The 16,532-nt window shown below is 38.4% G+C and overlaps 2 protein-coding genes across 2 annotated transcripts; one reads left to right on the top strand and one right to left on the bottom strand.

Moving 5' to 3' along the window:
* Positions 1 to 1,517: 1,517 nt before the first annotated feature.
* On the top strand, positions 1,518 to 4,545 carry LOC139740442 (coiled-coil domain-containing protein 124-like). Its single transcript, XM_071651035.1, has 4 exons — positions 1,518 to 1,784; positions 2,819 to 2,987; positions 3,425 to 3,566; positions 3,976 to 4,545. The coding sequence occupies exons 1-4, from the start codon at positions 1,626 to 1,628 to the stop codon at positions 4,181 to 4,183; spliced, it is 678 nt and encodes a 225-aa protein (XP_071507136.1). The 5' UTR covers positions 1,518 to 1,625; the 3' UTR covers positions 4,184 to 4,545.
* A 7,058-nt stretch (positions 4,546 to 11,603) lies between these two features.
* On the bottom strand, positions 11,604 to 16,125 carry LOC139740443 (probable ribosome biogenesis protein RLP24). Its single transcript, XM_071651036.1, has 5 exons — positions 16,045 to 16,125; positions 14,616 to 14,729; positions 13,849 to 13,985; positions 12,813 to 12,898; positions 11,604 to 12,110 (listed from the first exon to the last, which is right to left on the bottom strand). The coding sequence occupies exons 1-5, from the start codon at positions 16,123 to 16,125 to the stop codon at positions 12,031 to 12,033; spliced, it is 498 nt and encodes a 165-aa protein (XP_071507137.1). The 3' UTR covers positions 11,604 to 12,030.
* Between the last annotated feature and the right edge of the window lie 407 nt (positions 16,126 to 16,532).

Genomic DNA, 16,532 nt, shown 5'->3' on the forward strand with positions numbered 1-16,532 from the left:
GTGAAGGAGTAAAATTTGCCACTGGAAAGACGGGCACACACAACAACTTAGGCTGGCGTGTAAAAGGGCGCTGAGCTAGCTGCAATATGTGCGCTGTTGTCTGTACGTTTTGTGCGTTGAAAAGAAGTTGAAGAAAGAAAGGCGAAGTCAGAGATTGTGAGTAGATAAACCCCGTATGTTGCGGAAATTTACATTATTTCTAGTCTATACCAATAGATTTCATCGTTACATTCTTCATTCTTTCATTTCATTGCTTGGTTATCCTCACTGATTTCATGGAACTAACAGTAATTAAGCCCTCCCATCGACTTCTCCAATTCTGTAGATCGACTGGCGAGTCATTGCCAAGTCCCACATATTACATTATTTGTGGGGAATTCAGGGAGTTCCCTTACCTACGTACGAGAATGCACGATCCCCATGCATGTAACAAGTGAAGTCACGGTGACCAATCAAGCAGCGCAACCGCAAACCCTCCCCTCGGCTGTTGCAGACGTGCTGATGTCGCAATTGATTGCAATACTACTGTACTAGATTGCAATAGTTCTAAGTTGGGCGAATGATGTTGTTTAATATTTAAACGTTATATTCACCAATCAATTCCTTTCTTTTCCAGCAAATGAAGGCTAAACGCTTTAGCTTCCTCCTGTTGTGTTTCATATTTCATACAATGATAGAAACAGGAAGATAAGTAAAGTGGGAGTTATGTCCACTTCAAGGGAATATCAACTTACCAACTACGCCAGGCTGACGATGCGATGGGCTTGATTCAGGTGGATTTATACAGGTATATGCCTTAGTTCTTTCCTTTCCCAAACCGTGAGTCCATCAGCGTCGAGTCAAGGTCGTGGGGGTCAATTGTCACCTGATATAGAGTTGGATGTGTCAGTCAGGTGACCCCTGCCCTAGTCATGTTAAAGTCACAGTCCGGGTCTGGTTAAGGTCGTGAGGTACAGTAGATAGGAGGGGAAGTTAAAACCAACCATCCCCCAAAACCAAATCCCACTACATAAGTTTAAGAAAGCAACCATTGCATTGCATGAAAAAGGCAGTCGGTCCAATTCTTGAAAATTTCATGCCGCAAAAATATTTTGTTTTACAGAAATGTCTTCTGAACAAAGTTTTGTAAAATGTATAAATGATACCATATGGTGTGGATTCCACCTGCCACCTCCAGTGTGAGTATCAAGCATGGTCAGAAAGTCCTTTTTTAAATAATGCTGTGCACAGTGTCATAAAATGTTGTGAAAATGGTCATATATTTTTACATATCAATCAAACTGATCCTTAAGCTAAGTTATTCAATGTTTGCATTCTTTCCCTTCATGTCTAGGTGAATTGAAGGAGCTGTCTTAGTTGCTGTGAGGGTACTTTGGAGCATTTTCTATCAACAGGCCATTCAAGTTTTGAGAGCACTAGATCAGATTATGGCTACAGCTACAGGTATAGAGCTGTGAAGGGGTAGCTTGAGCTGATCACAATCCTCGCCAAGAGAACTTCAGACAGATTGTGAAGTGCAGTGAGGAGATACAACCAGTGGTCAACAATCTGATGATTTCTGGCCAGTTCATGACTGAGGTATTGTCGTAGAATCTTTGCAGTCATTGCACCTTGTGATTGCCATCATGCCTAAGAAAATGAGAGGAGAGAACTCTAAGGCAGTAGAGGCGCGGGCGAGGAAAGCGGATGCCAAAGCTGCTGCTGAGGCCAAGAAACAGAAGGAAATTGAAGATGCCTACTGGAAAGACGATGACAAGCATGCCAACAAGAAAATACAAAGAAAAGTAAGTAGAAAAATGTGACATTATTTACTTATAGTCAGCACGTTGATTTGTGTTTGCTAATCAGGAAGAAGAAAAAAAAAGTCTGCAAAATCTTCTTCACATTGCATTATTATCATGATTGTAAAATAGCACACTCTGTCTTAATTGACCCAGGCCACACTGTGGACCACTCTGGAAATCTGCCAAAACAAACCCCTTTCAAACTCATTTCATCTTGCTCTGTGGTCTGTTGTACTCAGTCAGAAACCAAGGACACAGTTTGTGAATGTCCATGCAGGAGGGCATGTACATGTAGTTCTAACCAGTGGACCATTTGAAAGTCATTATGTGTCAAGCAACTAGCCAATTTTGTCAATTACTGTAGCAGTAAATTAGCCATTTGGGCGAGAGAAAAAAAAAATGTGACAAGTCCTACACATAGGCCCTTTCAGTTCAATAAGATTTGTGTAAAACTGAGTAAACACACTGCATTATGCTTTGACAGGTACTTTGAGGGCACCTATGACTACTTTCTGGAATGATGTTCATTCAAGGCTGTACCTATTAGTCAAACAGATCACTGTTCATGAACATAAATGCACCGTAATATACGTACACATGTACAGTGATATGCATATGCTAGCCTCCCATTGTCTTTAAAAACACAAATAAAAGGATTATTTTTCTTTGCCATTAAGTTTGAAGCTTCTCTGTATTTTATTGTTTTTCTAGTCCTGTTAAAATTACAAATTCACTGGTCCGACAGTAAAAGGAGAATCCACTGTGTATTTCATTGTAGGTCCATGGTATAATAAAGATATTGATGGCCTGCTTGTACCTTGGCTGTGTAGGTGAATTTGATATACATGTACTGTCAAACCTTGTGCTGTATACGGCTACTACAGTGTAAAAAATTCTGTCATAGAGGAAAGCCATGTTAAAGGTCCTATCTATGGCGGCCACCTTTTTCATCTCCCATGGGTGGCCACAGGTGTGACTGTACTAGTTTGCAGCTAGTTTAAATCACAATGCTCACTCATCTGTTCATCTCTTAGGCTGGTAAGGAACAGAAGAGGCAGGAAGAGTTGGCACGCAAGCTGGAGAACAAGAAACTCTTTGATGAAGAGGATAGCAACTTGAAAGGTCCTGCCACCAAGAAGAGTGCACCAAAGGTCACCCGGGCTGAAATTGCTGCCAACCGACAGAGAGTTGAGGAAGAGAACGGTAACAGCAACTCTTAAACACATTTAGTTTCTTATGTTTGAATAAAGTACCTGGTACTGTTAAGTGAAAAATTACATACACGTGTACTGTTGAAAGTTTTGCAAACTTGCATTCCCTCAGAACAAGTGCAAAAGTGAGAACACAATTGCAATTTAGAGACATATGAAGATATGTTTTGAAGTACCCTCCCATCATTAACCCCGTTGAAGACTAGTCCCGAGTACACTCGGGCAGGTATCTATGGGAAATGTGTGTTGTAGCAAAATCAGCCCGTCGGCAACGGGTTAAGATTAAATATGACTGAATTTGGTCCAAATACTATCAATCATTCAAAAGTACTGCTAATTCTGTACTGGATATAGTGCAGGGGCAATAAAATACATGTACTAGTATTACATTAGCTCTCCATCTAAATCCTTCCTCCCCCCTCTTGATAGCTCGTGCAGCTGCCATGGCAGACAGACAACTCTCCCACACTGAAGTTCCCCTGGAAGAGAACGCCAACCTAGCTCTGGCTGAGGAGGCCGGGGAAGGAGTCGTCTCGGCGAGGAACATTGATGAGGCCATCTCAGCGCTGAGGTGAGAAAGAAATAGAATTATCTGCCTTTTCAAATAATCCATCATATATGTGAGCAGAGTTAAGCTGAGAGGAATAAACATGGGCAGTAATTAGCTGATGGACAATGGTGTATTTCATTCTCATCTTGTTTATGCACACCTGTTGTGAACATGATCAGAATGGGGCTCATGATAACGTATATTGGCATGCAGGTGAGCAAAAGCCATCCGCCAATATTGTCACAGTTTGAATCAAGCATCTGGGTTTTATACCAGCAAAAATATGCATTTACATGAATACTGTAAGTGTCTGTTGAAATTGTAAACATTTTTCTAGGTCATAAAGGGAGTTGTCTCAATGCGGAAATCTATGGGGGATTCGTAGACCTTTCGTGTATTACTGAGGTATTTGATCTATTCTATTTGACAGCGTAAAGGAGGCTAACTTGGAGAAGCACCCAGAGAAGCGAGTGAAGGCAGCGTACGCAGCCTACGAGGAGGAGAACCTCCCAAGACTCAAGGCAGAGAATCCCAACCTCCGGCTGTCTCAACTCAAGCAGATGCTGAAGAAGGATTGGATGAAGGCACCAGAGAACCCAATGAACCAGCGCTTTCAGTCCTACAATACAAAGCGGTGAAAGGACTAAAGGACAAAACATGGAGCATATCTCATGGCATATCTAAAACAGCAAAAAGAGCAAAGCATGATGGGAATTTCAAAGCTACTCGGTCCATCAATGAGCATGTGCATATTGACTCAGACTGTGGAATTGCTTGTTGGGAGAAAGGTGTAGTCTGAAGATTTCCCTGAAAGGAGGCATACAAGTTGCCACATACCACTAGAAGAGTCTGTTTAGAGTCTTATCACTGCTGGAATGAGTAATACCAACATGCATGTGAATGAAGCTAAGTAAATTAAATATGAGTCATAGCTTTCATATTCCTCTTTGGTTAGCAACATTGCAAACTGAAAATGTCATTTTTGTTTATTCGCTTTCATCGTGTGCATATGCGCAGCACTAAAACTGATCTCAGATGCACCAATTCTTCCAAACCCCCAACCCCCTCACCCCCAGCACCCATGCACACACAAATGCAAAACAAAACAACAAGCAATTTATAGTAAGAAGGAACATGTAGGAGGGTAAGAAATGTGCCGTACAAGTGCATTTCACATGTTTTCCTTCCACAAGATCTGCAGAGAGCAAATGGCAGTCAAATATGTAAGCATTAATGGCTGTAGGTATATTGAACAGAGTTCCAGCCTGCAGTAATGCTATGGTAGCATTGTACTCGCTTGTACAATGTAGATGTTTTGTCTGTGTTTGGAATAGCAAAAAGGTCTTTTATTTGTTCTTGTTATGGGGGATGTTGTGCTTGTCGATTTGTGTTTTTGTGTGATTATTCAGTTTTACATGGCATGCTTTTCATTTCACAGTCACTGAACTTTTGTTGAGACTATAGCTATGCTGATTGCAAAGAGATTAAAGATCTATTTTCTTTTCTATTTAGTTGAAATTGATTGTATAATATTGGTTACACTTCAGTAAGTGTTATGCTTACACACATTTTGTTTGTGATTTTTTTTTCTTTTTTTTTTGTAAATCAAGTAAAGTATCTAGATCAGTTTTGAAGGATTGGAAAACATTTATCTCTAACTAAATGAGCAGAACTTTAGGTCCATGCAATTTCAGAATTGTTGCGGGCTATTATCACATACTCTTGGATATTCAAGGCATGAAATGATAGCACAAATTGACAGTCATTTCCTGTTGCATAGACCTCCTTTTCCTAAGCTGCTGTTCTTGTGCAGACTCATTTGTTGTTGATTGTTTATAACACTGCTTTGCTCCAAGAAAAGGTGCTGTTGCAGAGCATTTTTCCCACAAACATCTTTTAGTTATATTTTATACTTATTATTCCTTCTAAATGAGACCTGTGCCCTGTGAAAGAATGTCATAAGACAGTGTTGGCATAATTATGCAGATATTGCAATTTTGGCTGATGCTATGTGCCAAAATTACTTTGGACAAATTTACTTCTATCAAAGAGAAAATAGTATTTTAAAATTATGGTACACACAGGTGTGGAGCTTTCGTATGGATGCAATTCTGAGGTCTTCAGAATATGAAATAATTCCCTTTTTCGATTTCTGCCTCTAAAATGTGATTCAGGCATCATATGAGATGTATGTATTAAAGTGACAGTTTAGATGAAAAAAAAAATTGTTGTTAGCCATGAACCAAGAGTTAAAAAACAAAAAACAAACAAACAAACAAAAAGTAAATAAAACAAGAAAGAGGATAGTTAACATGTGCATATCCATGTACTCATATTAATGAAATGGGGGGGGGGGGGGGAGATATGTAAGAAGCAATTTTTAAGCAGTTTGTTCAAAAGAAAGGGTTGTAATACAATAATACACAGAATGAGATATGGATACTGTGCTGTTGATTTTTCATACACCATTGTGGTTGATTGTTGATGATTTTGTACAAGTGCCAAAAACTAAACCCTTTTTTTGCTGTTGAAATGCATGTTTGAATGTGAATGCATTTCATGCTATTACACAAGAGTTGAACTTTAGCACAGTAAATTGCAAATATGCCATGCAAGAACCTTTGCTTCTGAGATAGATACAAACTGTAATCAGAGCTATCATTTAGGAGCAATTCTTCTAATGCATATTTTTACAGCATGTTCTAGAAGGACAACACATCCTTATGTTTAAAGCTCTACTTGGTTACTTATTTGCTTGATGGGACATTCAAAACACAGAAAAGGTCATTTGTTTTTAAATGTGCAATAAAATCATTTTGATTGAAGTTTTTGACCCTTCGTGAAAAACTTGACTTGATAGTTGTGGAAACCAAATTACATGTATTTCCTTACTGTAGAACTTCCGGTGAGATGCAAGTGATTTGTTTGCTGCAAAATTTATACAATTATATTCTTCTTTTTCTCATTTTCTTCTCATTATATCGTAATTATGTTACCATCAATACCTTAGCATTTCAGTACCTTTTTTTATTATCACCATTATTATTATTTTTTTGGTGTTGGTGGTAAATGTCTGTGATTTACTGTACACTGTAGGCATTGTATGTTCTTTTATATGTAGTTATTCAAAATCAGTACACTTCAATCTTAACACCTGTTTCTGAAGTACACATTCTGGTAGTCCTGGGTCATAAAGAGGTAATTGGATATTAAAAGAGCAATAAGATAATAGATTTGCTCTCTTTTACAGCATCAGGAATTCATATCTTGATTTTGCAACACTTCTATCGGTATATTCAGAAGAGCATTTGGTCAAAATACAATTGTTCTCACGTGGTTCTTTGTTTGAAAAGCCGTATCACAGTGCAGTTCAGGGTCCTGTTTTATGAAGAGTTAAAATTGATTATATAGTTAATTTCAACTGTAAGCCTATGGCAGCCTTTGTGGTAAGGAAATTTAAAATCGATTTCATCTTTTGAAAAAACGGGGCCCAGGTCTGTGTAGTTGGTGCTCACATGCGGTGCTGTGCCACGAATGAAATCATGGGGGCTTTCCCAGTCACCTGCTCGATGAGACGTAGCCGATAAACTCTCATCATGTGTATGTACTGTATATGTGTCGTCATATCTGGGCATTACATTGGAACCTTCCTATAAGGACGACCCAAGAACTATGAAAATTACCTCGTTATATCAGGTTTCTCACTGTATCAGGGTACAAAAGCTAAGGAATGTAAAGAGGTGGGACCTGCGAAAATCACTTTGTAATGAGAGGGTTTTGTTATGGCTGACCTCTTTATAACAAGGTTCCCCTGTACTGTACTGGTCATTGTTACCTTCATCACCCTCTTTCTTCCCTGAATCGATGTCTTCTCCAGTTTCTTCTCATGATATTGCATGTACCTAGGAGTAATAGTGTCCATGTTGCCATGCTCCTACACATCACTGACCCTGTACCAATCTTGTCTTTATCCCACTCCTTTGCCTCGTCTTGTCTCAGTGGTAGCAGTGGTCTACTCTCCTGTAGTCCTCCAGTCAGGACTCACATTTTCTGAGATCTCTTATTCTGGCACACAAAGGATTAATGCAAGTGTACTTTTATAATCTGGTCACAATAAAATGTGTACTTTTATTTTTTTATTTCTTTTATTTTTTTGGTATGGGGGGGGGGGTTAATATGCAGAATGGAAATGGACAGTGTTTAAAAATTTCTATTGTGTGATGGTGCTAACATTGACAAGGATTATACTTTTTTGGTATATACTGCGTATAAAGACATTTGATAATTATGGTAAATACTATAAAAGAGGTTCTGTAATGCAAATGTACCTTACATTACACATACAATGTATCATTGATATATCATACAGGGTGACAAATGTTCTTAATATTCATTGCAAAACAGTTGCCAGTCATTTCCTTTGCTTCATGAGTGTGTGTCGTTTGTCCTCGTTGATAACTGAAGGTGTAATTTCAAATCAATTTTGACAATGGCAGGAATTGTTCCATTTCTAATTCTATCTTCAGTTCTACATTGTATTTTGTATTTGGTGTTTTAAACACTCAGGCCAGATTGCACTAAAAATTTCATGCACTAGTGACTTATAGAAAAAGCAGTTGTCAAACCAAAAGCCATCTAACTCCCATAATTTGTGCTTGTTATAGTTGTTACCAGGTTAATTATCATTATTGTACATATGCATATCATTGCGAATATTTTCTGTCCCCCTTTGAACACAGCTCAGTGCTTCTTTTTTTTCACTTGTGTGTCATTTACCCAGTCCAAGCATACGACTGTTTCTTTGTGGGAGGAGATAAGTTGTCCTCGTGTACCTAGGTGAATCTCAAGATGGCAATGCAAATATTGACTATACAATGGCAGTTTGTCCCATGAATAAACGTTTAAATGAACGGAAACCTAATAATGGCATTTACATTCTCTTGTTAATATTTTTGCTCATTTGTTTTTGTAGACTGATACGAAATATGTCTGAATGCATGAAGTTGATGATTATTGCCTGTTACACCCCATTTTGGGAAGAATAAACCCACATAATTGGCAATCCATTGGAACTGAATAAAGGAGGGGTGGAGATTCCTGAAAAGTAGGTTTGTAAGTGTGAAAAAAGACATACGCGTTGTATTATGTCCAATAGGAAACTACACAAGTCGGAAAATTGGCTCAGTAAAAGAAAACTACCCCAGATGGATTATACTGTAAATATGTACATGTACTTGCTAATTTAACGTGTATGTTAAATTTTTGTAAATCTAAAGACTTTCTGTGACCTTTTCAGATTTGACTTGTGCAAGATTGACTCGATGTACATGTATCTATATGTAAAACTGTAGCTCTGTTCCATTTGCAGACAAAGGGGGGAGGGAGGCTTTATGGAATGTATGTTTGGTTCCATGCATGCAACACTTATTTTTCCTCTTTATTCATTGATCTGTGTGCATATACATAATCTTGATACTGCTGCCATGGCTGGAGGTACATGTAGCTACTGTGGATATTTTCGTGTGAGTAATTTTTTGTGCTCGGCCTGGTAAGATGAGTTTTGCATATTTTTAATTCCACTGAATCAAGACATGAACTACTGGAACAAATAGCAAGCAAAAATTTTTGCATGCTTTTATTTTCACTCTGGTTTCTGATAGTGGATAATGTGTGAGCAGTTTGACACCGCAAAATTTTCCACTTTTACAGTAGATATAACATTTCTCAACTGCTTTCCTGATACCCCACTGTTGGCAATATGCTAGCTGTATAAAAGTTTACTCTGTTCTATAAGAGTGAAAAGATGACTCGAGTTCAAAGCTCATATCAGACTGCATGCATTCTCAGGACCAAAGACACAATGACATACCTATCCTTTCTCTTCCATGCATTCACTTCAATCAATATGCAAAAACACTTCTCTCATGTAAAAACCGATATTGGTCATTTAAAGTTTGTTCATATGACACATTTCTTTCAGCACACAGTATGTAAAACAAGGCTTGTTAGTTTTATCATCCCCCCCCCTCAAAAAACAAAAAAAAACAAAAAAAAATGAACAAAATGTACACACATAGACATTACTAGTTTTTGATGTTTACTTTACAACAGATGTTTATGCATTCTGATATGTACACATGTAGTTCAGTTTAGGAGGCAAAATGTGTAAATCTCACATTGCATAACATTAATTGGGGAAGATATACATTTGTTCACATCTGACACACTCTTGAGAAAGGTGTAAAGTACCAGTGTAGGGACCTTCAAGTTCCATGAACCAGACTTCCAGTCACTGGATGAAAATACATGTACTAATGATGATTTCCCTTCACAAGACCACAGTAACCATCACCTACGAGTTGATATCAAGCCTACAGACCAGTTCGCAGTAGGCAATGGTTTTAATAACCTTCAATTTTAAACCCTCGAAACATAATGGTAAAGATAACGTAAACACTCATGTATTGGGTATACCCTAAAGGCATACCTTTTTTGTCCTGAAAAATATATAGAAAGTCGGAAGTACCTGTGTCCGTATTTGGTGAGTTTTTTCTTTTCTTTTCTTTCCTTCTTTTTTTTTGGGGGGGGGGGGGGGGGGTTGTCCATTGTTCAAAGTTGGGGGCGCACCTTACACATGTGTTTACGGTAGATGCCACCTACAAAGCCAATCCATCTTGCTTCTATGTTAACAGGCTCCCTTGAGAATGTTACAAAAAGACATTTATCTGCTCATGCACAGAATGAAACTCCAAACTGGATCATTGCAAAGAAATTTTCTCTACTGGGTCAGCAGCACAGATTGGGACAAATTCATCAACCTTAACTTGTCTTTGCTAAGCCAGATGTCACCATGTGTGATACTACAGAGTTGTATGCACCAACTGTTGGTATCCACTACATGTACACTGCACTTCCGTTATAAGAACACGGTTTTAACAAAATTAGGGATACAATGAAGTAAAATTTGGGGCCCAAAATCATCATCTAGATATCTTTATGCACTTCATTTGTTCAGAAATCATGAAATTTCGATATAATGAAAGAAAACGGCTGGCCCTGAGTCCTCTGTATTTAAACCAACGCCCAGTGCAAGAATGCCTTCGCTCAAGTGGTTGTGTATCCCAGATACACAGAAGTTCATGAGTAGTTTGGCCAATGCATCAATTAAAATTTTAATCAAATTCAAACAAATAACATATTACAGTACCAGTGTGTTTGCATGGTGGACAAATATTAATGAGTCAGATAAAGAAATGAAAACCAGCAAGGAATAATTTTCCTCGTATCGCATAGCACTTGCTATGCATTTTGGATATGACTGCGAAACAAAATGTCATTTGTGTAGAAATTTCATTACATGGAATTGTACACCATCTTGTTTAAAGAATGTGTCCATCAACCAGTACTACAATTCAATTTTAAGATGGGAATTTATCCCGTGTACCTGGTATTATCATAATTATTTTCTTTTTCTTTTTCTTTTTTTTCTTTTTTTTTTTAGGGGGGGGGGGGGGGTGTAACAAGTTTTAGAACATATGAAAGACAACAAGCACAATTCACTTTTTAAGACCTGTCATGCACGCTTGTGTGGGTACTGTGATTTCTATGCATGAATTCCTTAATCAAAATGTTCAGAAAAATGCTATTAAAAGGTCTAAATTTTGTAGATGGCAATCCCGTCCACGTACATATCCTATAGTGCCATATTCGCATAATCTGTGTTCAATGATTCTCAACACTTATATGAAGCCCTGTAGCAAACACTGGTTATGATTTACATGTCATTAGCACTGTATACCAAGTGCTGTGGTCAAGTTAAAAAGTAAGCCTTTATATATGAAACTGAGCTGTGAAAATTCCACTCCATACAAAACTCCCAAGCCCCACAGACTGCGGGATCCAAGAGAAAATGGAATTTTGTACAAGCCAGTGTGACTGTCGGCACTGAAATATGAATTCACTAACACCAGCTCTACCAACACACCCTTTCACACCTACAGGCTAATCCTCTCATGTGGCTGGGGCAAAGTTCACTCTGTCTGCGTGGGACAGGAGAGTCTCCACACCTCAATGAGGGAGGTGCATGAATAATGGTTTCAGTCACACATACTTTCGATGAAATAGCAATCTGCTCATCTAGATCTCTCAGTGCTGCTATCCACACTTGGGTTTCCAGTGTACCGGAGGTTGGGCTCCATACATGGGTGCTGTAGCATTTTGGTTGTTTGTCCAGGTAGAGCACCCTGTAACCTCACTGATGACAATAGTTTCCTGCGTATGGGAGGTTTGCTCTATCCATGGGTGCTGGGAACTTAAAAAAACTTAGTTGTAGTAAAGCACCCTTTAATCCATGGATGACAATGGTTTCCAGAGGTTTCGCTCCATCCATGGGTGCTGGAAACTTATATTTTGTGGAGGTAGAGCACTCTTTAAGTGATGGATGATGATGACAACATTCAAAGTTCTCTCGTCACAAGTTCTTGGCTCAGTTCTCCTCGGCCTCTGCCATCTCTTCATCCTGTTCCTCGATGACTTGAACTTGCTCTTCTTGCCTCTTCTTGAGCCCTGTTGCCACGACAATAGAAAAGTAAGCACAATAAATGAAGATGTCAAAACCAATGACACTAGCCACTTTCATGAAGTGTATAACAAAAGCATACATATTAAACACAAGCAAGGTAAACCACACTGCCACAGTAATTACAACTTCAAAAGTTGAAACAAATTTTTTCAACATGTATGCTTTTACAAACATTCTAAATGAAGGCACATGCTTTTATGACCAGGTATATATTCATTAGAACAGTGGTGATAACACGTAGATATACAAAATAAGTATTATCTTCCCCAAATTACATGCATATATGTATATACCTTTGAAAGTGAAATATACTGTAAAAGTGGAAATTTTCGCAGTATCAAAATTTTCCTGCATTTCGCAGTGTTGAAATTTTTGTGCATTTCGCGCAAAAAGGAACTAGCGTGAAAGTAAAAGCATGCGAATATTTTTGCTTGCCATGCGTTCCAGTAGTTGATGTCTTGATTGTGTGGAATTAAAAACACGCGAAACTCCTCTTACCCGTACGAGCGTGAAAAATTAGTCGCGCGAAAATATCCACTTTTACAGTATCTCGTGGATCAATTTTCAGTGAAAGGCAAGATAAGCTTTTCTCATCAACAGTTTCACAAGGAGACAAAGGTTGATCTTGATTGCAAGATGCAAACTGTTAGCCAACACATTGGTAATGTAAACAGGTGTATTCTTACCTGCTGCAGGGGACTTGATGAGGTGTATGCTCTGTTTGACCTCTTGAATGTCTCTCTGCTTCCTCAGCTCCTTACCCTTCTTTAATCTGTACGTAGAAATCCAAGGTGTTCAATGAAAGAAATTACAAAATATCTTATAAGAATGACATAAAAGAGACAATGAGAGATGACATAAATTTCTGGTGGCACCGTTTCAAAAATGTTACAACTGATAATATGAATGACAACATTATGACAGATCTTTAATTCATCAGGTAAATTGACCACAGCAATGTAATGAAAATCTTTGATTTCTTGACTTTTCTTTGTGATTTCCTGAAATCATAAACAAAGTTAATGATCTGCTACAAGTTTGTGAAAACTTCCACTAATCCATAGTCATGATTCATGTTAACATGGTACCATATCAAATCATTTGTGCTCAGAATTGTACATTGTACTCCCATAACCATGACTGTTCACATGGTTTATCATCAATACCACCACCATTAATGGCACTGCCAGTAGTTTAAAGTAACAAATACCCATTAATGACAACATCTTGAAGTGATATGCAAAAGAAAGCATACATTGTACCATGAGTCCATGACCCCTGTGGAATACAATGTGTATTAAATACACATAGACAGTAACTGCTATGTACTGGTACACTATCAAACATAAAAGTGAAAACTGTGTTTAGCAGAAGTCATTCTGTAATGACAAGAATCCGGCTCGACTATGAATTCACTGATATAATAATACAAACGTAACATTCACACACACGGATATTTCTCCTTGTCAATATGGGCATTCCTAACCACAAAGCTTACCTCATCAAAAAATAAAAAATAAATAAAATATTGACGTTTAAAGTGGCAAGAGAAATGACTGCACAAATCAGAGTTGCTGGGTAGTCAGTTCCATGGGTGTTCATATGACCCAATATCCCAGTCAAACACTTGCTCAACTCAGAGTACCTCAAAGCATGACAGCCTGGTGTGAGTTACCATCAAGAAAATCATGCCGAGTGTGAACATAACTACGGTCTAATTACCTGTTGATAATGTGCTGGCCAGCTCTCCTCTGCTTGATCTCTTCCACTCTGGCCATTGCCTTCATTGTCTTCTGCCACAACTCTCGGTCATACTTCACTGGAACATTCCGCCTCTTCTCAAACTCAAACGAATTGTCCTGCGGCAATAATCAACACCAATTCTTTGGCTATGAGAATCTGTCATAGCAAAATTCTAAACTGAAAATGTTTTTTTCACAAAATCTCACTCAATCAGTTATGTTCTTCCAATATTTATCAGCATTTTTTTAAAGCATACATAAATACACAGACAGATGTTCTAGTATGCTTATTAAATAATTTTCAAACTCCAAAAGCATTCTTCACACTGTTAATTGAATGTGCACAGACCTGAATCAGTGGAACTGCAAATGACACTACCAGAAAATATCAACATGTCACACAACGAATATCTAATCTAAATGGCTAGAAATATCTACATAAAATCATTATCACTAAGAGGGGAAGTTTATGCTCCCAAACTCCAATCAAAGAGAGACCACTGAAACTCAATGTGGGTGACAAATCTTTCAAACTCCATAAAATCTTCTGCAGGTTGACAATGAACTGTATGAATATCAATATGCATTACTGTTATATAGTTCTAGGTGCTGGCAAACCTGCAGTGTAAACTTGCAGATTTTTATGATTCTCATAAATGTTTGCTGATAAGCCCATAATATAGCACCCTCAATCTCCTCAATCAAGTGACTATGCACACAATGTATACTACAGATACAGATACTCACCACAGCCAGCTCCTTGCCAGCAGCTTTCCTGAAGGCCTTGGTCCATCGTACCTTGCGTGGGTTCTTCTTCTTCTTGAAAGCTTTGTGGCATTTTCCTCGGCAGAACTTAAAAATCTATCATAAGGCAAACAAAAGATGAATCATATCTTTCAGAAGCATTCTGGTAGATTACATCAAAAGTTACATCACCAGACTAGGCCTAGGTGATCAAGACAAGATTATCGCGACCAATGACAGTGATACGGCTGTATATGACTGACTGATTAATGACAAACCAAATCCTACCGTGATTCAAGTACACTCTACTACACATCGACCACCCTTTTTGAAAATGACCGCGTAGTTTTGGCACATAGAACGCTTAGTACGCACTGCACTGCACACAGAGCACATAAAAATGTATTGGGTTGGCTTTGACCGTTGATGAGGATGTGTGGGAAAACGCGAAAATTCACTGTTCATTTAATGGTTTTAATCAAGGACAAAATTTCGAATGAATATTTTACCCAAATCGTAATGTAATGTCAATAAAAGCTTCGTACAACACGGTGTTCAATACAACTCAATTAGTGTGCATTGTCAATGCAAAAACACTTGACAGTGGTCGATCTAAAAAAGGAGCGGCACCGCACGGAGCTGAAAAGAGGCCACTCAAGTTCGACGACGATATTTTTGCACTGAAACTTCAAATTGAAAAGGGAACAACAGCATTTCATAGTGCTGGATTTTCTCAACCACGTAGGTCAAGTTTTTACGTGAATTTCGATGTTAAATATTCTTGTCAAGCAATAACTATACACAGCCCAGTCGCTGTACGTACGTACGTCGCACAGCATACTTACAGTGTCTGGTCGGGCTAGTCAAGCAAATGAAAATTAGGTGGTCGATGAGTAGTAGGTCCAACCATACATTACGTCATTACCAGCAGTACTCGAAGTCTTGACAATTGTCAATGGCCTGTCTTTTTAATCTACTAGTACTGAACAACACTGGCAAGTGGCAGGTTTGTAAGCATGCATGGATTATCAATGTACGATACGACAGTTATAATTTTGATCTTCACTCCATCCACAGTCGACCATCACAAATCAAATGAAGTAACGCAAGTGTTAGGCCTATCCAAATAACTGAGCCCAGTGTTTATACTTCTTTGAGAGGACAAACAAGACTGTCGAAGCGCTTTTGTGTGAAAACACTGGAGTTATATCGAGTGATAGAACCTATTTTATCCGTATTTAGGTGCATTCGCTTTGCCCTCTCAATGAACCGATTTTCTGCTGTATTGGTACGCATTGTGAATCATACGCCATATCACCACGACCACAGCAAACTCAAACGTGCGACTCATTCCAGAGAGCATCATGAGCATTCAACAAAAATTTAAATTTATACACTCCTAACAAATAACATATAATTTGAACACACTCACTTTACTATCGTTGCGGACAAATTGAATTCCATGCCCTGGGTAGATGGGGCTTGAGCAAAAGTAGCACTTTTCGACCCTCATGTTTCTCTGTCCTTCTCATGTATCTTGCCGTACAAAGTATGCGTGTTCTCACTGCATGCATGCACTATGATATGCAATTATGCGCAAGGGCCGGGACTGTACAGCAAGCCTACAGCATGCCGATACGATCCATCCATCCACGTTGTTGTCTGTCGCAATACTTGCAATATTGAGACGGCAGAGGGCGCTATTGCTGAGAGCAGCTATCTACAATGTATCTATACATTTATCTATCTATCTATCTATCTATCTATCTATCTATCTATCTATTTATCTATCTATCCATCTATCTATTTATCTATCTATCTATCTATCTATCTATCTATCTATCTATCTATCTATCTATTTATCTATCTATCTGTCTATCTCTCTATCTATCTATCTATCTACCCATCTATCTATCCATC

This window comes from Diadema antillarum, unplaced genomic scaffold (genome assembly GCF_040938485.1).
Source record: "Diadema antillarum isolate AM-2024a unplaced genomic scaffold, OU_Dant_1.0 seq00000854_RagTag, whole genome shotgun sequence".
Lineage (NCBI taxonomy): Eukaryota > Metazoa > Echinodermata > Echinoidea > Diadematoida > Diadematidae > Diadema > Diadema antillarum.